Source organism: Dryobates pubescens, chromosome 6, assembly GCF_014839835.1.
Source record: "Dryobates pubescens isolate bDryPub1 chromosome 6, bDryPub1.pri, whole genome shotgun sequence".
In the NCBI taxonomy this organism is placed as follows: Eukaryota; Metazoa; Chordata; class Aves; order Piciformes; family Picidae; genus Dryobates; species Dryobates pubescens.
This window is the reverse complement of record NC_071617.1, coordinates 37791488-37812558: the sequence shown is the minus strand read 5'-3', so window position 1 is coordinate 37812558 and position 21071 is coordinate 37791488. Positions and strand designations below refer to the sequence as shown.

The 21071-nt window shown below is 40.8% G+C and overlaps 1 protein-coding gene and 1 long non-coding RNA gene across 3 annotated transcripts; one reads left to right on the top strand and one right to left on the bottom strand.

Moving 5' to 3' along the window:
• Positions 1-18: 18 nt before the first annotated feature.
• On the top strand, positions 19-2331 carry LOC104300613 (uncharacterized). Its single transcript, XR_008462295.1, has 4 exons — positions 19-176; positions 1703-1747; positions 2019-2102; positions 2216-2331. It is a non-coding gene; the product is annotated as an uncharacterized LOC104300613 (long non-coding RNA).
• Positions 2111-21008, bottom strand: CEBPZ (CCAAT enhancer binding protein zeta). Of its 2 annotated transcripts, XM_009900919.2 has the most exons (16): positions 20809-21008; positions 19104-20629; positions 16425-16656; positions 15572-15737; positions 15306-15394; positions 14690-14743; positions 14117-14219; positions 12954-13022; positions 10560-10626; positions 8307-8407; positions 6506-6566; positions 4870-5069; positions 3746-3829; positions 3237-3298; positions 3070-3151; positions 2111-2316 (listed from the first exon to the last, which is right to left on the bottom strand). In XM_009900919.2, the coding sequence occupies exons 1-16, from the start codon at positions 20953-20955 to the stop codon at positions 2177-2179; spliced, it is 3183 nt and encodes a 1060-aa protein (XP_009899221.2). In that variant the 5' UTR covers positions 20956-21008; the 3' UTR covers positions 2111-2176. The 2 variants fall into 2 exon arrangements, 1 of the variants encoding a protein (XP_009899221.2); XR_008462294.1 differs by lacking the exons at positions 2111-2316; positions 3070-3151; positions 4870-5069.
• Between the last annotated feature and the right edge of the window lie 63 nt (positions 21009-21071).

Below are 21071 nucleotides of genomic sequence, written 5' to 3'. Positions count from 1 at the left end.
GCCTGTGTGGCAGGGCGCCGCGCATGTGCGGCGGCTGGCGCTGGTTTCCGTAAGGCAAGGGCGCCCTGCTCCAGCAGTGGCCATGGCGCGGCGCGTCGTGAAGGGGCTGCTGCTGATGGAGGCGGCCGGGCTGCTCGGCGCCCTCCTGCTCTTCCGCGCCATGGACCGCAGCCAAGGTGCGGCAGGGCGGCCGTGGGGGGTGGTGGTGGGTTCGTGTGTCACGTCCCGCTGGAAGCGGGGTCGGGGGCTGCCACTGCCGCCGTGACCCGGGCAGTTCCCCGTGCCGGGTCGGCCTGAGGTGGCCGGAGTACACGGGGGTTCTGAAGAAAAACCCCGACGCGGGGGTCAGTTGTTTGGCTTCGCTTAGTGCAGGTACACCCTAGTCAGCTGCTAGTTGAGTTTTACAAAACAAAAACCATGGGGAAGCACTTCAAGTACAGTGTAGCACAGCGCATGGCTGCCAGCATCAAAGCTAAATCTTGCATGTTGGACAGCAACAGCCACCGGCTCACACCTGAACACGAGAGGCAGAAATGGATGAATCCTGCTTCAGGCATCTGGTGTTCAGCCCTTAAAGGGATGCCCAGGCTCATGCCTAGCCCTTAGTGGCTCATGCCTAGCTCTTAGTGGCTCTGATTTTAAATTTCCCAGGATAACAACAGGCCCAACTGGCATGAGGCAGCTACTGTCATTGTCCAGATCATTTAGCTTCAGTCCCTCGAGTCTCTTAAAGCCTAGGGAACACAAAAATAAGCCAAGCACCAGCTTTGCTAACACAAGATTTGCTCAGTTAACACAGGATTTGCTCAGCAAAGCAGTGGTTTCATTTGCTGTCAGGGCTGCAGCACCCGACTGACAAACGCATGCCCCTGCAGGAAGAGGCTGGCAGTCCTGCTACCCATGGTCAGCCTGAGCCAGAGGGCAACTGCTGCTGGGAGGACATAAGCTGAGCTTCACCTGTGCTACCCTCAATTTGCATTTGTTAGCCTAGATGCAAGCTGTTACAGTTTGGTTATCTTTGCATTTTTATTAAAAAATACATAACTAAAATGAGATACCTATGTGACTAAATCTACCAGCCTAGGTTGGTGCTGGGGCATTCACTGTTTCTCACTTCCCCCCTTACCAGTTTTGGGTCCTTTTATAGCCTTGGCAAACTTTCTGAAGCTGTAGCTGCTCTAGTTCTGTAAGATGCAGTGCGCTCATCTTACAGCCCTGTGTGCTCAGAATGAGGCTTTTCCTGCTGTCTTTGTGTTAGTACTAGCATTGGGAAGATCCTCTTTTATGCACTGCTGTAAATCATTACAGCAGTATAAAACTATTATTACAGCATTTTCTCCTGGATTGTCAGAGTAGCCCACAGAATGCCTCAAGCTGTGTAAGCGAAAAAAGCAGTTTTCCCAGTTTTCATTTGCATGTCAGTTTCAGAGGCACTCAGCTTCCTGTGAATGTGTAGCTTGTATTTGTTTACCACAATTGTGAGGAGGCTCGGTAAATACTGGGGTAATGAGGCTGCACATCAGTGACCTGAATGCAGTCTGTGATACAATTTGCAAGTAAATTCTGATCACATAATTTAATGGTGGCTGGAACTTAGGAGCTCAGACAAATTTAGGTAAAATTGATCTAGTTAGAAAAACAGTGCATTTAATTATTTGCCTTAAAAGATGCTGAGTAAAATGTAATTTCTCTTTCTTGTCAGATTTCAGATACACAATGCAGAAGAGGTTTCCATCAATTCTGGAAGGTGGGTGTGTAGTTGTTGGTTTCAGAAGGATGGCTGAAGCTTCTGTTGCATCTTTTATATATAAAAGTGATTTTTTCATTACTGCTTAAATCTTATCCCAGGAGACACTGCAGAAGTATTTATTCTTATGCATTGGTGGGTCTGGAGTGTCAGGCTGTTGGATAGAGTCCTCAAAACTGGAGTACTGTGCATCCAACAAAATTAGGCATGTTTGAAGGTGAGCCACTTTGTGGCTAACTTAAGAGCTGACATGGATATTCCTATTTTTCAGTGTATTACAAATCCAATGAGTGGTCTGGAATTCATGGCATAAGGGAGAATGACCAAATGACATGGTTAAGCAGCAAGAACTGAAGTAAGAAAGACGTGTGATTAACAAAAAAATTATTTTTGAATAAGTGTTAAAATGTCCACATTAAAATGCCCAGTTCATCTTTTTGGTTTCTTGCCCTTGAACTTGTTTTTCAGCCCTCTGTATCTGAACTGTTTCTTTCTTCTGATGATGCTTTTCACATCCCTATTGTGAAGCCACTTGTCACGCTCGATTTCCCACTGGATCTGTTTGACATCTGTAAGAAGAAAGGCAGGAAATGAGGAGCCAATGGATACTTCTCACCATGATAAGAAATACATGATTCATCTGTAAAAGTTAAAACTTGGCTTCTGTATTTATAAACATTATTAAAGTGCAAGCTGCCTTTTGTTTACACTAGAAAGTCTTGGGGTTTTCATTTCACGGACCACACTCAACACTCTCAAGAGTTTAAGACCACTCTTGCCCTTGCTTTGTATTTTAGTAACACTAGGCATGTTCAAGTGCTGCTGTTAACGTTTTCCAGGTGACACCAAGCAGGACTTGTAATAGCTCTACAAAGGACTGATTACTCAGTCAGTGTATACACAATTAATTAGAATTATTCCTGCATAGTTTCCCAGCTTCTTTCACAAGGAGATATTCTGGTAAGGAAAGGCAGGCATGCGTTAAGCCTTGCCTTCAGAAGAATCCATGACATACTTTATCAGAGCAAAATGCACACGAGTGCTTGACAAAAAGCATACTGCCCATCTTTATTTAGAGTGTGAAAGGGCCACATGACAACTTTTTCCTGAAGCCTTATTCACTCCAGTAGTCACAGTTAATATTAGCACTGAGGACCTCTCATAAACAGAAGGAATTTTTATCTTGATGACAAGCTACCGTTCCTTCTGTGTGATTTCTGACCATGTATGTATTTCAGTTAAAGTGCAGCTTTTCAAGTACAGACTGAAAGTAAAGAAGTAAACCAGCATTACAACTATTTGTAGTTGCAGCATGTACTTACTTGCATTATCTCTGTTGGCCATTGCGTTCATTCCGATATTGTCAAACTTAGACCCAGCATTTTCATCCAGCAGATAGCCAAACTTTAAAGAGAGAAATTTTAGTATTTTATTACAAAGAAACAGGTAAAAGGCTTGATCATTTTTGCTAAGCACTAACCAAACTCACCTCTTCTGCAGATGCCAGTATACTGGCATCTTGGAGTTTTCTCTTCTTCCCTCGGTTGGATCCTTCAAACAAGAAATATTATTCTTTATGAGACAGAACTTGAAGTTCACAAAGACACTAAAATTTTTCTATTTACTGATACCATCTAAAATATCTGTGTTACAAAACCTTTATTCTCCACCTCCCCTAAAGAAAACAAGGGAAAAGTTTCCAACCAAGACCTAAATAGCACAAATCTGTGCCTCAGGTGTTAGCACAGATGAGCAGTACAACTCCATCCTTCCTGCAAAAGTTCTTCCTTCAATTCCCAGTCCTTTGCTAGCAGGCTGTCATTCTGAATTAGGTGACATCAGTTGCAGGACAACCTCCTTTTCATCTATGGTTTACTTAAATCTGAACCCAGGTTCAAAAGACAATCTACTGTAGTAAAACCCCCTGCTTACAAAGTTTTTCATATTCTCTATTTGTATTAAGCCTTGTCAATGGAAATTATAGCAGTGTCTCATTACCTTCAAGTGATCCAACAAAATTCGTATCTTTCTTTGTCTTGCCCTTTTTATTGGTAGACTTCAATTGATTGTCATTGTTCAGGTCTGATAGGGGGCAAAAATAATCAATCCCTCATTCTCACACAATGTGTACATCTTTAAAGCACAAGAGTCTAAAACTTATTAGGCATATTTGTCATCATGTTCTGAATGTTTACTTTAAACAAGTTCATAACAGGGTGCACACAACCAAATCTGGGATTTCTTCAGCCTAGACAATTAAAAATTGGCCAGTGGCATGCCAGTCTATGCCTCTTTTTTCCACAGCACCAAAGAGGAATGAAATCTGATACTCGGATACATAAAATACAACAGCAAAAAGCAAGTGTTATGTAAACCTTGAATGTCTGCTTGATAAGTTTTGATCATTTCTGGAGTAATAATTTCATGACACATTAATGTGTTAATGGCTGTATAAACAGTTGACCTCCTCTACCCTCAATCACCTTTTTGCAGCCCTAAGTTATTAGTTGAAATACTCCACTAATCTGCACTTTTCCAGCCTTACAAAGTGTATACTGTGTAAACCGTGCTTTTCATTTGAAAACATAATAAAACCATAGAGGTAATGATCAGTTATTATTACAGTGGAAATAAAAATTGGGGTGCATAGCTGTATTAGAAGAGTAAGCTGTTACTTATGAGACAGCAATTTGAGTAAGTTATATCTCATCTAAAAAGAGATGAAATTTTTAAAAATTAACATTGACTAAGTCTAAAGAAATTTTTTAAATTACCAAGTACCGGATTTTTAGTTTTCTCTTTTGAGATTTTTTAGTATTTCTTCTTACTGCAGCCAGTTATTTGTCTCTATAAAGATGGCAGTGTTTATGGAATAGAATAACTACAGTCTTGTTAACAAGATTTTATATACAGATGCCTAATTCCCACTCTTCCCTAAGAGAAACATTCCCTGGCACAGTCTCTTAACAATTTATTGTCTAGAGACGGACTCATCACTTCTTTACTTAAAAGCAAAACTCCCACCTAGGTAACTAAATCTGAATTTATATATGTAATTACATATTCAGTTACCTTTTAAAAAGCTTTTTTTTCTTGTTTTGTGATAATAAATGGTACTTTACCTAAGCTGTTTTCATCATCAGACACGTCCATAAATACACCTCCTTCTTCATCCATATCCTCTCCAAAGTCTCCCTCCATACTTCCTAAGGAGACCTCATCGTCATCCAGATTACTGAATTCATCTTCATCGTCAGAATTCTCCCAGTCAGCACTGGATTCCTCGCCTTTCTTACCACCTTTGGTTTTCTTTTTTATGTTACTAAAAAAAAAAAATATGTAACAAGCTTAGCACTTTGTTGGGCACAATGTTTGCATCCAGGTAACATCTATCTACAAGCAATCACTGCACTAGAAAAGTTCAGCATCATTGCACACTACCATAAATGAAATCTAAGAAACATGAATTATGTACTCGGGTATGTTTTCAATGTCACTACATGGAACTGTGTTATAAAAGTCAACCATTTCAGTAAGTTCTAGACAGAATCCTACTCTGAAATTAACAGAAACGTCAGTTTTGGTATTTTATCTGCTATGTGTGCCTTCTCAGAAAGCCTTTCCTGTAAAACATACAAACTGCTGGTTTCCTTAGCAGCTCCAGTAAATTAAGAATTTATTCATTTATTTTTCTTCAGATAGGAAACATCGTTCTTAATGTATTAGCTGATTACTTGCTTTTCTGTCTCCTTTCACACCAGTCTGGATCACAAAAATGTTCATCTTAAATTAGAAGTTTAAGCTGTAATTCTCCTTTCACCTCAAAAAAAAAAAAGATTTGTTTTCTGTGCTGATTTGAAAGCTGTATTGCAGATGCTTTAAGTAAAAAAGAGGCTACTTAATCATTCATAGTTTGCCTCAATGATCTTAAAGTTATTTTCCAATGTAAATGATTCTATTAGAACAAGAGGACACAGTCTCACGCTGTGCCAGGGGAGGTTTAGGCTGGATGTTAGGAAGAAGTTCTTCATAGAGAGAGTGATTGGCCATTGGAATGGGCTGCCTGGGGAGGTGGTGGAGTCACCATCACTGGAGGTGTCTAGGAAGAGACTGGATGGGGTGCTTGGTGCCATGGTTTAGTTGATTAGACAGTGTTGGATGATAGGTTGGACATGATGATCTCAAAGGTCTCTTCCAACCTGGTCTATCCTACCCTACCCTACCCTACCCTACCCTACCCTACCCTACCCTACCCTACCCTACCCTACCCTACCCTACCCTACCCTACCCTACCCTATCCTATGTGAAACTCCTGACTTGCTGAGAACTGGGCTCTGTGATTCTGGATTCCACTAAGTTTACTTACTTCATTAGGTCTTGTTACAACAAGTATTTACAGCAGCAGTACCATTATGCCTTAATCTGCTACTTTTCTTCTTGGTAATTCTCAAACAGAAACTCGAGACAGTGAAAAGCAAGTAAGATTTGACTGTGTTTACTAGGTCACTGCACTTCATATATAAAATGAAATACTACAGGTCTCACATGTCAAGCGAGCAGACTGTAAGCATCACAGAATCATGATGCTCCATTATGACAGAAAAGTAGCATTACCCAGCAGTCAATTGCAGTTGCCTTTTTTTTTTCCTTTGCAAGTGATATTCTGAGACTTTCTGAAAAGGTCTATCCAATTTCACAGAGTAAAACTCAATACAGGGATTAAAACAGTAGATGAAAGAATGAATTTAAAAGTCTTACCCAGCAAAATCAAGGTCATCCTGGTCAACATCAATGGCATTATCAGCAGCTTCAAATGTATCTGAGGGAAGAGAGAAAATTGTTTTTACTACTAAACAAAGTCAAACAAAGAAATAAGAAGCCATTGCAAAATATATTAATTTCAGGTATAATTTTCAGTTGAAAAGATAATAAAACCATAGAGGTAAGGATCCATTTTTATTATTATTTATTATTATTCTTTCCCCTAACAATTTATATGATCTGTATCAGTAACGAGGGACCCTGATGCCAAAGGGTTCGCACTCCTATAGAAAAATATTCCACACAACAATTACCTAAAACTACCTGGGCTTTTTCTTAAGAAATATTTTTCCTTTGAAAAATAAGAGAAGTTTTCTTTTATTGAGGATGGAATGTCTGGCAAGAACTATATGATGTGGGAAACAGATGAGTGGACACACAATTGCACAGCGAGTCAAACTTGGAAGGAGGGATATCACTACAAGTCTCAAACACTTGCTCCAAGTCGAAGACTCAATTAAGATCCTCCAAGCAAGTATCCTGTCAGATAATCTGTATGCTCATTTTCAGGTTAAAAGTACTCACTATTATTTTTGACAGAAAAGCAAGCAGACTAGAGAAAGCTCCTACCATCAGATTCACTTAGTAAACAAACTGCTATATAAAATTGCAGGCAAAAACTAAATCTGAAGAATTACAACTGTACTGTTTCAGAATAAAAAGTAACTTTAGGAGTTCCTTAATTTAAAGTTGTAAGTTTATGGGGCAAATTGTCAGAGAACAGTTGATTTAGAGGCACTAACAATAAAATTAAAAATGCAATTAGAAACAGATTCTTGTCATAACTAAGACTAATTCTGTCACTAAGAATCCTCCTATGGGAGTACAAAATTCTCTATAAATATTGTACAAAACAATTATGGAGAGCTAACTGGATATTTTTTCCCCAAAAATACACATATTACTGTATAAATAATATATGAAATCATAAAATAATGGACATTTTATGCTACACTAACAAATTTAGGTTCTGGAACAAATCATATACCAATTCTAAAGCAAATAAAGTATATGCTACAGGAAGAGCTAAGATTACTACTACCCTAATGGACCTAACTGAACATTCCCATTGGAATGGGCTGCCCGGGGAGGTAGGGGAGTCACCATCATTGGAGGTGTTTAGGAGGAAACTTGATGGGGTGCTTGGTTGCATGGTTTAGTTGATTAGGTGATGTTGGATGATGGGTTGGACATGATGATCTTGAAGGTCTCTTCCAACCTGGTCTATTCTATTCTATTCTATTCTATTCTATTCTATTCTATTCTATTCTATTCTATTCAACCTCATGAAAAATGTTAGCAGCAATGAAAGAAACTGCAAGGAAGATTGAGGTAGGCCAACCAGTGAAGAAAGAATAGCAGCAAATGTCACATGCTCTTAGAAAAAATTACTTAACTCTTGGACAACATTAAGAAAAGAAGGTGGCACAAGCTGGCACACATGAGCTTATGTTCAAAATCAGACAATTTGCAACCATTTGAACACGCTGATCGCTGCTGCAGGAGGGAGAGCAAGACCTCTTTTACAAGATGGCCAGCCAGTTAGCTTATGTGATGGATAGTATGAACTTTTGGTGCAGTAGCATAGAAGGGGAATTGGATACCCTTTTCTTTTTCCCACTTCCATTTTCATGTATCTGTCTCTTTTATACAATATAAGCTATAAAAAGGATAAATTAATAACGTGCATAAGCAGGAAATATTGGGATAGTTACTGCAAGGAAAAACACAACCTTACCAAGTACTCTTTCAAATTCATCATCATCTACGTCTTCCACACTTTCTTCATCATCCTGACGCCTCTGTTTCTCTCTCCTCTTATCAAACTTTGAATAAAATCTGAAATAACAGATTGCTCTCAATCACAAAAATTTCAGGTGATCATCTTTATAACAAGCTTTTAAAAAAAAAAAAAAATAACTAACCTGCAAATTGGTTCATGTGCATTCTGCCAGTTGAAAATTCTAAGTAATGGTTTCAAACCCATCCCAAATCAGAAATTCGTATCCTGTTTGGGTTTTTTTTTAATGATTAAGCCGTGACTGTAAATTTGAAACTAAGAAATCTCACAGCCAGAGCCAAGGGTGCCAAAAATTATTTTTAGCATGAAGAATTTATAAAAGGGCACAAAGAAAGATGCAAAAATCTGCCTTATACTGCCAAGCAAAAAAGGATCAATTTCAACTTGAATCTAACTGAGAAAAACAGAAAAAAGGGGGAAAAACCCCACCAAACTAAACAACAAGATTGACCCATGAAGTTCTGTCACATTTTCCTCCACACCCCTCCTCTTTTGTGTGTAGTTTTACCTTCTGTCAGCCCTTTAAAATCAATTTCTCTCCTTCATTCTTGTTATGAAGAACCACAGAAGACAAATTTGAGCATATACAACAGCAAAAAAGTACAGCACTTTGTATCACAGATTTTAAATGTGTAATGTCAATTTCAGCCATCTTCAAAGTAACAATACTGTTAACTTTTCAGAGGCATGATTAAAGATGCTTTTCTTTAATATCAAAATTACTATCCCAATTTTATTTATTAATCAATATTATAATACTGTAATACCAACTAAAATTATTAAGCCCCTGCAGCAATATATATGCTAAACAAACAAACAAGCTAATTAAACAAAATAAACAAAACTGATCTCCTAAGGAGACACAGGTAGCCAGTTGTGGTAGTTTGAGGCCATGCCTTTAAAATTTTTTCACATATCTTGAACAGAAAGTAGTAAAACATAAATAAATCACTATTGGGCAGAAAAAAGGAAAATTATGATAGTTCTAAACAACCCCATTGGAGAGATAACGGACGTAAGATAGTAATGTAAACAATCAGACTGGACGTGAGGAAGAAGTTCTTCCCCATGAGAGTGGTGAAGCCTTGGAATGGGTTGTCCAGGGAGGTGGTTGAGGCCCCGTCCCTGGAGGTGTTTAAGACCAGGCTGGATGAGGCTCTGGCCAGCCTGACCTACTGTGGGGTGTCCCAGCCCATGGCAGGGAGGTTGGAATTAGATGATCCTTGTGGTCCCTTCCAACCCTGACTGATACTATGATACTATGAATTTCTCTCTCTGCTCTCACTTCTTTGCTCTGGGAGAGATACTAACTTCCTTCTGTTTCACCTTGGCTGCACTATTTTGGCTAAGTTCTAACTTCTCTGCTCCTTTCTCTTGTCCCTTTCATGTAGAAGGGGCAAGGGGGGACAGGGACAGAAAAGCTATAGCAGCTCCCCTGGTCCTTGGCCAGGGGGGTCCCTGTGCTGTTTATTAATGGTAAATATTGTAAATATTGTATATTTTGTAGTTTTGCTTCCAGCTGAGCTGGTCTGGCAAAGCTAATGTTGGGGGGAATTTCCAACCCACCACATCATGAAATTAATTAGCACCCAACAAGCAAAACTACAGTCTACAATAAAATGCATAGCCTATAACTACCAGACCAGTATTTTGATGTAGTAAGAACAAATCTTTGCCAAATGAGTACCACTTCAGTTTTAGTATCACAGCTGCATTTTATATCATTACCTGACAGGAAAGCCAACTAAATAGAAAGAGCTCTGAATATTTTTTTAAAATACACAGCAAACTAATTCCTCTGACTTTTTTTTACATCCTTCCATTCTAGTAAGCTTGGATGATAATAACAGAAGCACTTTTTTAAATATACTTCTCATGTATAAGAACTGCAAGCAATAGGATATTCATCATTAGCCATTGCTTAAGGCCTCTTTGTTACAATGTCAGCTTACTTGGTTGTAGACTACAAGCACTGACTACCTTTGTTCCTAAGCGATACTCTTTCTTAAGCACTTTAGACAAACACTGAAATTATTTTCCAAGGAAGGCACTATCATCACAAGTCACTCAAATTTATCACATTTTCCAAGCACTTGGAATACCAGAGAGTACTTATGAATGTAATGGGATTTCATGGGATTGCCTTAAAAACCCACCACTTAAAATGAATGTTCACAAGTATGTCATTACCTGTGAAAAAACACTTCATCCACTGGGATTTTGCTTTCCTCTTTGGTACGGAATTCCTTACTGTTGACTGCAAAACCAAAAAAGAACTGATTTTAGCTCAAGTTGGAATTACTGTTACTCTTTTAGAACGTAAAACAACATGCACAGGCAGAGGTACAGAGATACCCAGTGTCATCTGCTAAATAAATGTCAGCTCACCTCCAAACTTCTTCAAACCAACAGCTCTCAGCATATATACTACTACTGAGATGTGAGCATGTCCCATGGAAAATCAAGAGGCACAGCCCTAACCAGGTTCTAATCTCTGTGTCATCAAGGGAGGTTTTGCAACCACCTAGAGCAGCAATGCACATTTAAAAACAAAATTTTAAAGAAAGAAAATAAGATAAGCTCCCTGTCATGCACTAAAAGCTGAAATCACTTCTTCCCAGCGGTAGGAAAAATGCCCAGCAGCAGCTGTGAGGCAGGACCAGACACCAGTTCAGCACGCTGAAGAAGGGACTGAGCCTCACCCTACTTTCCTTGACAAAGAACTGAGGTAAAATATGACACTGTACAACAGCAGATTGGCTAGGGTATTGATCAGACTCCCTCTGGAGAGTTTTAGCTTCATATATTGCCCTTTCCCTCCACCTCAGAAGTAAATCAAAAGAGAAAGACCTACTGATTATCTCAGCAGGAACAGACTAAGAAGTTTTCTAAAAAGACAAAGGACCAAGTTTCTGACACCACATGAGCATGCCTACAGAGGGACTCTTTAAATGAATAGTAGAAGGTAACAGAAGATTTGCAGTTTCAGTTCCCTAAGCCTCAGCAGTGACCAGCTAAATGCAACAAGTGCATTCATTTATCCGTATTTTTAACACAAGATTCTTCGTTTATGGAACACAATTTCCTCAGTTCCAGTTCTAAATGCTTGGTCTGCTCCTTCAAGTCAGAATAAACTAAAAAAAACCCCAAAAACTGCAATAAACTGTGCCTTTGAGTACATTCCTACTTTAAGCTTTTATAGCCATAACCCCATGCATCAGTAACTAAAACCTCTGCAACACAAACGAGGATAGCACATCCCTGGGAACATCAGTGATTCCACCACAGAAGATGGTACCTCTTCTGCCCTCAGGCAGCACTTTTTCTGATGGTTTACCTGATTTTTAACTGCTTGTTCTTACCACCAAATCCTGCCCTTAATCACTGGAAACAGTAGGATAAAATAAAATAGAAATAAATAAATAAACAAGGTAGCCTCTTTCTGGAGCAAAATAACACTGCCAAAGACACCTTACAGTAATCTAACAATAGCTACCCCTGTGGCACTGTATGAAGTAATAGAAATCATTTACTGGAAGAGCTTAAGGTGATTTATATCATTATGCAAATCCATTTTCTGATGTTTTATTTTTCAATCATAACAAGCAGAAAAAAATTTCTTAGATGATAACTTAAACAAAACCATCCATTACACAATGCTGCTATATTAACTACCCCTAGATCAATATACGTTCTAAGGATTGTATATAATCTTAGATACTTCTAAAGAAGTTTAAAAAACATCACTGATAAACTAGGAACCCAGACATAAGGATGGCATATTTGTGAGCACAGAATGTAGTTACTATTTTATAAATTCATGTCCCTCTGAAGCTAGTAGCCTAACAGATTGCTCTTCTAACTAGAAATACCACCAGCTGGAACGAATTCTGAGGGGGTCTTTTAGCCTTTTTGTCACCCTATAGGTTCACATTGCCAGCTACAAGCAAATTTGTAACAATGTTCTAAATTTTTTTAGACAAGACTGCAAATCTCTTTATCTAGGGGGGGCATTTCCTTTTAGGGGAATGCAGGGAAAAAGAGAACACAAGAGAAGGCAGAGGAAACATACACAGGTCATGGCACAGAAAACAAGACATGCAGTTTTCGGTAGCTCTGTCCTTTGCTGTTACACATTTCTTAATGGGATGGGTAAAGAGTAGGTATGATACCTGCCTAAAAGAAAGGAATTACTATACCAGGAAGTATTTGCAATTAGAGGGGGAAAAACAGAGAGAATAGAAGGGTCTTTAAAAAAACTGGTACATACAGCTAAGTGCTGCAGTAGAAGACAAAATGTTTTCCCACTCAAGAGTCCAATAGTTGAGGTAACTGACTTTCTCTGTCACATGTTCTAAAAACGATTCAATGGATTCAAAGTTTCATCTGTGGAGATTCCATGCACCCTTACAAGAAGATTACAACTGATGCTGAAAATGAGGCACCACTACTGCACACCTGATGGACAGGGCTTTCTTCTATTGCTAACAGATAATAGCATGCACAGCACAGATGACACATGTACAGCAAACAGCTGAGAATGTTTTAGCTATCATAATATTAACTGAAAAAGGGGTAACTTACCTGCTGGATTCTGTGTGTCTTTCATAAACTGCTTCTTCTTTGGCTGCATTACAACACTGCTGGTGTTTTCTGTAACAGAATATAAATCCAAAATAAATTACTTTATCACTAATGATACAAAACTCTGAGGAGTGGCTGATACACCAGAGGGTTTTGCTACCATCTGTAAGGACCTCAAGAGGCTGTAAAAATGGGCTGACAGGAACTTCATACAGTTCAGCAAGAAGTGGTGCAATGTCTTGCACCCGGGCAGGACCAACCAAACCCATGCACCTGGGAACTGCTCAGTGGCAAAGCACCTTGGCAGAAAAGGCCCCGGGCATCCTGATAGACACCAAGTTGACTATGATCCAGCAAGGTGCCCCTGTGGGAAAGAAGCCTGATTGTATCCTGGGCTGTAAGTGAGGAAGTGCTGCCAGCAGGTACTGGGACATGACCAGTACTCTAATCAGCAGGGGTGAGGCCATGCCTGAAGTGCTGTGTCTGTGCTAAGAGAGATATTGAGGTACTGGACAGAGTGTAGCAAAGGGACACAAAGATGGTTTGAGGAGATTGGAGTACCTCTTCTATAAGGAAAGGCTGGGAGATCTGGGACTGTTAAGGATGGAGAAGAGAAGGCTCAAGGGAGATCTCATCAATGCCTAACAAATACCTCAAGGGAGAAGGTAAATACAGAGCCATGCACTTTCTAGTGGTGTCCATAACGGGGCAAGAGGTGATGGGCACACACTGGAACACAGGAGCCTCCAACACTTCTTCACTGCGAGGGTGATTGTGTGCTGGCACGGGTTGCCCAGAAGGGCAGTGGAGCCTCCATCCTTGGAGACATTAGAAAGCCATCTGGACAGTCTGGGCAGCCTGCTCTAGGTGGCCCTGCTTGAACAGATGACCTCCACAATTCCCTTCCAACTTTAACCACTCTGTAGTCTTCACATTTTCCTGTCACTTTGTTTATTCTAGTTAGCAATTTCTGCACTGCAGATGAGAAAGTATGTGATGGCCAGCTGGCTCAAATTTGCAGACATCGTTCTTGTAGCCCTGAAGACTGTCCTGTGCTGCACTACCTTGAATATTTGACAAGCATAAAGTGTTACTTGGCAGTCTGAGAGACAAAGAGTTTGGTCATCATCAATAATCAAGGTTGTGTTCAGAGAAGTTCATACCTTTGCCCTTATGGAGCTTGGGATTTCTGTACACAAAGCGATCCAAGAATCTCATTAATGTGAAATCCTGCAAAGGGTCACCAGAGTACCGAATGTGATTCCCCTGAAAAAAGAAAAAAAGTCAAACCATTATGGTCTTCATTTTAGAAAGACAACAACTAAACAAGGACTCCAACTGGCCAAGAATAAGCCTGACCAGTTACTACACTCCTGTACAGACTTATTTCTGGAATTTCAGTATTTTCTTCAATAAAAAAACACCTCCCTTTTGTTTTTTTAACTGCCTTGCAATGTACTGTGCTAATAGTGGTCAACATTCAGCACTATTTGGATAGCTTGCATTAGAACAGAAAGTTTCAAATACGTATTTGTGTACAACTGAGTATTTTTGGTACAGTGTCACAACAGTGTTAAATATTTTTTTTCCCTAACAGTAGAGTTCAAAACACAAGGAAGCTTTATCACATAGCTCTGAAAAAGCAAGAGACAGCTGACATAAAAATCAAACTTCAAAGCAAAGACAGCTGATCTAAAAATCAAACTTCAAAGCTACAGACTAGCAAAAGCACTTACTTCTAAAATTGTTTTTGCAAATAGGGCCACAGACGGATGATAATGTTCAGAAAGCTGAAAAATATAAAGAATTCATTTCTATTTTAAAAACAAATGCAGTCGTTATTCATGTTGATGCATTAGACTCCTCACAACACCATTATGTCATAAAACACTCTGTAACTTGCCAAATAACACACAGACATATGTAATAGTGCACGACTGGTGTGCTCTGCCCTTGAACAACTAAAGAACTCCAATTTCTCATTTGTTTATGTCAACTAAATACATTCTTCTTACAACTGTGTTTAATTTAACACTAAAAAGTGTTTGTGATACAAAGCTAAAGATCCAAAACTGAGAAGAGATTATTTATTGTCCAAATCTCCACCTAAAAAATCATATTCCCTACTCTGGAATAGGTCTCTTCCAACCTGGTCTATTCTATTCTATTCTATTCTGTTCTGGAATATCAGCATTGTGATGTAACACGTACAAGCTTAAAGCTAAACAATGTGTCATTTAACCTTTCTGTTACATTACCCAGGTAGCTACTCCAAGAATAACCAAGTTACTTTTCTTCTCTCCATACAAGGGCCACACTGACACAGTAATCAGCAACGTAAGAATGCTTTACCTTCTTCAGTTCCCAAAGGCTTGTATTTTCTGCACCACAGTATAGAGGACTTCGGTGCATAGGATCGTAGGAAGCTCTGCTCTTTCTGCCTGAGAGTTGGAGGAGATGAAAACTACTTAAATTTCATCAGGCAATTTCCATGCTGCCCATCACTCCTAGCTGGACAGGCTACACTCATTCAGTAGCAATTTTACACGAAGTCTTCATCAATGTCCCCATTACAGAATGTTAGAAGTTAAACGAATTATGTTTTCTTGCCCATTTACCTGCCATGTTCAGGTGATGCACCCACGAGGCATTTGAATCTTTTGTTTTAGCAGGATTTTCCACTGTGTTCCTCTCTTCACCTTCTGCTTCTTTCTTTGCATCCACAATTTCTTCCTCCTCCTCTTCAACTTCTTGATCCTTAAAGCACTCTTCATCATCTGACTCCTAAACAAAAAGTAAGCAAACAGCTAACTTCCAGTTTTATTCCAATTCATTCTGATTCATGCAGTTCTTCCGAAGCTACTTACAAAATTGTTTGTAAAATGATGGGCAATGTTTAAACCTTGATACAGGATTTAAAACTGAAATTTACAGCTTACATTACTTAAGTGTAAGGGTCCCCTCCCCACCTGAAGAAAGGGGGGGAAAAAACAAACAAAAGAAATCCATTCCTGCCTGTTTTTCAGACTGCAGAAAGAAGACACAAGCAGGCCATGTTTTAACAGAGCTTTTGAGTGAAGAATGTTCATCTGCTTGCTTACACAACATTCAGAGAAATAATCCTCTCTCCGTGAGCAAAGTGCATGAGAGCTGCAAGAATGCTTAAAACACCTTAATCTATGCAGATTTTTTTATGTAGTTACATTTGTTGAAGTGCTTTTTCCCATGACATAACATTTCAGGACACTAATAACATAATAATAATGACACTAATACACTAATACACTATACACTAATACACTATACACTAATACACTAATACACTATATACACTATATATACACTATATACTATATATACACTATATATACACTAATACACTAATACGGACACTAATACACAGGACAGGGAAAGGCACTTATGAAACTAGCTCTTATTGAAGAACAATAGGGTAGAGATATCATCTTATACCACATGATCCTGCAGCTGGACTCTTAACTCTGGTTTTACTTTCAGAAGCTCAGACAGAAGGTACAGGGTTCCACAAATGAAGGGTGGCATTTGTCCACAAGTGACTTGAAGTAACCTCTTCACAAAGGCCTTCACGCGCCGTAACACTACATCTGCCTTCAGTGATTTATAGACAAGATTAAGAAACATGGATGGCTTTGAGCAGGTTGCTAAAGCAGGATCAAGAAGCTTCCTGTGGAAAACACATGAAAAAATATTGCTGATTGTCATAGTACAGTTAGAATAATTGCTATTAACAATCACCTACATTTTAGAATAGAATAGAATTAATCAGGTTGGAAGAGACCTTTGAGATCATCAAGTCCAACCTATCATCCAACACTGTCTAATCAACTAAACCATGGCACCAAGCACCCCATCAAGTCTCCTCCTAAACACCTCCAGTGACGGTGACTCCACCGCCTCCCCGGGCAGCACATTCCAATGGTCAATCACTCTTTCTATGAAGAACTTCTTCCTAACATCCAACCTAAATTTCCCCTGGCACAGCTTGAGACTGTGTCCTCTTGTTCTGGTACTGCTTGCCTGGGAGAAGAGACCAACCCCCACCTGGCTACAACCTCCCTTCAGGTAGTTGTAGACAGCAATAAGGTCTGCCCTGAGCCTCCTCTTCTCCAATCTAAGCAAGCCCAGCTCCCTTAGCCTCTCCTCATAGGGCTTGTGCTCCAGACCCCTCACCAGCTTTGTTGCCCATCTCTGAACACACTCCAGCAACTCAACATCTTTCCTAAACTGAGGGGCCCAGAACTGGACACAGTACTCAAGGAATGGCCTAACCAGTGCAGTGTACAGGGGCAGAATGACCTCCCTGCTCCTGCTGGCCACACTGTTCCTGATACAGGCAAGGATGTCATTGGCCTACTTGGCCACCTGGGCACACTGCTGGCTCATGTTCAGCCTGCTATGGACCAGTACCCCCAGGTCCCTTTCTGCCTGGCTGCTCTCCAGCCACTCTGACCCCAGCCTGTAGCACTGCTTGGGGTTGTTGTGGCCAATGTGTAGAACCCAGCACTTAGATGTGTTAAATCTCATGCCACTGGACTCTGCCCATCTGCCCAGCCTGTCAGGGTCTCTCTGCAGAGCCCTCCTAACCTCTAGCAGATCAACTCCTGCCTCCAGCTTGGTGTCATCTGCAAACTTACTGATGATGGACTCAATCCCCTCATCCAGATCATCAATAAAGATATTAAAGAGCATGGAGCCCAGCACTGATCCTTGGGGCACACCACTAGTGACTGGCCTCCAGCTGGATGTGGCACCATTCACCACCACTCTCTGAGCTCAGCTCTCCAGCCAGTTCCTAACCCAGCACAGAGTGATGCTGTCTAAGCCACGAGCTGCCAGCTTGGCCAGGAGTTTGAAGAGTTTTCAAGAGTGCTAGCTAAAATACCAGAGACAGCTTGTTCCCCAGTATTCAAAACCATTATGATCAACCCTGAACTGTCAACAGCTGTGTAGTATTTCTAATTCCATGTAAGACACTGGAGATTTAAAAAAAATATTAAAAATCTATACCAATAAACAAAAAACCCACCAAAACATTAAGAAACTGAGTTGAATTGAGCAAGTTTCAAAATTTGACACATTTAATGTAAGAAGCTAATCTGATTTATTCTGATGTTCAGAAAAATAGAAAGCAAATGGTTAGCAGGTAGCATGCTTCACAATGAGATCAGGCATAGGCACGGGCAAGTTTTGTACTTGAGTTTCTTCCAGCCTGTCAGGCACAGGAAGGTCCCTAAATACATTGCACCTTCTCAGGAAGCTTGAGGTCCATTTTTGAAAATTAGCAACTTCCATTTGGTCAAGTAAAACAGAAGCTTGTAAAGAGTCTAAACAATCAGCTGGGGGAACAAAAAAAAAAACAAACAAAAAAAAAGTGATTCTTTTATAGCATGAGGCTTTCCACCTACACAACTTAAATCACTTAAAGGATTTGTTCATAGTATTTCCCTGTGCCCTAAATACAAATAGAAAAAGTATTTTTGTCCATTATGTGACTAAAACACAGCACCTGTAAAAATTATTTTGGAGATGTAGTTATCTATCAGTTTGAAATACTATCTGGAATTAAAAAACATGCCGCCACAAAACCATGCCAAGAATGAAATGCACGTGTTACAGTAGTATCACAGTATAACTAAGGTTGGAAGAGATCCCAAGGATCATCAAGTCCAACCTGTCTCGACAGACCTCACGACTAGACCATGGCACCAAGTGCCACGTCCGTTCTCCTCTTGAACACCTCCAGGGACGGTGACTCCACCACCTCCCTGGGCAGCACATTCCAATGACGAATGACTCGCTCAGTGAAGAACTGTCTCCTCACTTCGAGTCTAAACCTCCCCTGGCACAGCTTGAGACTGTGTCACCTTGTTCTGGTGCTGGTTGTCTGGGAGAAGAGAGTGTTGTATTCTCAGGACCTACTGCTACCGTTTGCTTTATCCTCACATTAAGTCAAAGAGGTCACATGCATTATCTCAAACAAAACACTGGAAATTTTTAGCCAGACATAAAACTCACAAGACCCTAAAAGCAAGGTAAGTGTATCTACAACTTTAAATTAATAGTGATGTCATAAAATGAAATTCATATAAAAACCACAGACTTGTCACTTACTTGTATAGAGCTGCATAGTACCTGTCCGATACAGACTGCTGTGAGTCCATCACCTGAAACAGCAACATCAGGGCCTGGACACTGGTACTGAAGTTGACAAGATGCAGAACTTTAAACAGTGTGTCCATTTGTTCTTTCACTTTCTCATCACCAGTCTCAGCATAAGGGTAAGCTCTGTTTACCCCACAAAGAAGAGCACTGAGCATCTTGGATTCAACATCTTTTTTCTTAATGCAGTTCCGGAAAAAGCAGAAGTACAAAGTTATCAGCTTGTTAGCCAACGCACTTTCCTCATGACTGAGGACTATCTGATTCAGAAAGCAAATGGCATAATACTGGGTTTTCACATTAATGTTGGACCGGTACAGAAGCCTCTCCACTTCATTGCACACTACTCCCTTCATATTTGGATGCTTGTGAAGTAATGTCTCTAAAAGGTAAGAGGCTTTGGTGGCTATTTTGTTCTGAGGGTCCCCCAGTTTATTTACCAGCTGAACAAGGAGAACTTTCTCCTGCTCAGGCTTGTTACAGAGGAGTTCGTGGGCAACTGCCAAAGCTCGTGATTTTGGTGCTGTCAAAGAATCATGACCCAGGGCTTCTAATGCTTGCACAAAGTCTGCCACCTGTAGTTTCAGCTGATGCTCAAAATACCACAGTATCAACCTTCTGTCTCTCGAATCCCTGTTGCCACTTGACATCTTCTCTATGTTGCTAAATGGTCTCTGTGAGAAAGACCGTAATTTTCGATTGTCTGGTAAGAGATCTGAAATGAGAAGCTCCCTGAAGGTGTCCAAAGCCATGAGGCTCTGATGCCGGCTGCCCTTTTTCTTTATGAGGTTTATCAAGTTCTCAACATATTGGAGACTGTGAACAGCACTGTCCTGAATAAGAAGGGTCATTGCTGCCATCCTATCAGCCAAAGTACCTGACGACACAACAGTTTTCATCCATGTCGAAGAGGCTCCCTTCTGATAATCTGTCTTATTCTTATACAGCTCTATCTCATGTTGGTACAGCTTTTGAGCCAAGGTCTTATACTTGGACAAGAGCATCTGATTTTGTGGTTCTGAAGAGAATTCATTGGTGTATTCCTGTTCATACCATTTGCCCCCTGGCTTTATCAGTATCACTTGCCTTGCATGAAATTCAAAATCTTCTAGCCTATTGCTCTGTGTCAAAAGGTGCTGGTCCTGATCACCATCAGCTTGCTTTGTCTTGCTGTCTTTCACACGGCTTGCCTTTTCTTTGACTTTTTTTTCTTTTTTCCCTTCTAACAAAGGAGAGTTAACTTCCTTCTTGCTTTTGTCTTTTTTTGTGGGCTTCTTTTTCTCCTCGCTTCCACCACCACCGTTGTCCTCCTCCTCCTCGCCCTCCACTACCAGGCAATTTTTCGCATACTTATCGATTCCCAGGGAGCTGACAAAAGCCTCCAGCTCCCCTTCCTTCAGGTCGTCGATAGTGTCCTTCTTGCCGCCGTCCACCATCTCCTCTGGCTCGTCCACGGCACACAACATCAGGTAGTCTTGCTGCGGGCGGCAGCGCACACTCGTTACCGACGGATACGGAGCAAGTCTGCACGTTCCCAAAGGCTCCCCTTGCCACCCCACCGCGCCCTGGGCTACATAAGGCCCCGTCCGAGAAGGGACCCATCCCGGGGGCGCCCGTCCGCCACGTGTTCCCGCTCCCTCCGCTCCCCCCCCCTTACCTTGGTGCCGCCGAGGCGAAGCACCTCGTCAAGTGTGAACTCATCAGCTTCTCCATCTTCATCATCATCTTCTTCATCATCCTCCTCCTCGCTGTCACGGTTTGTCTCCCTCGGGTCCTTCACGCCGAAGCCCCACAACGCCGCCATCGCTGCCCGTCGGAAGCTCCTGCGCCGCGCTTCCGGCCCCGCGGGCCGGCGGGAACGCAGGTCCTGCAAGGGCGGTGGAGGACGAGCGGCAATTTGCCGTGGGCGAGCCCGGGAAG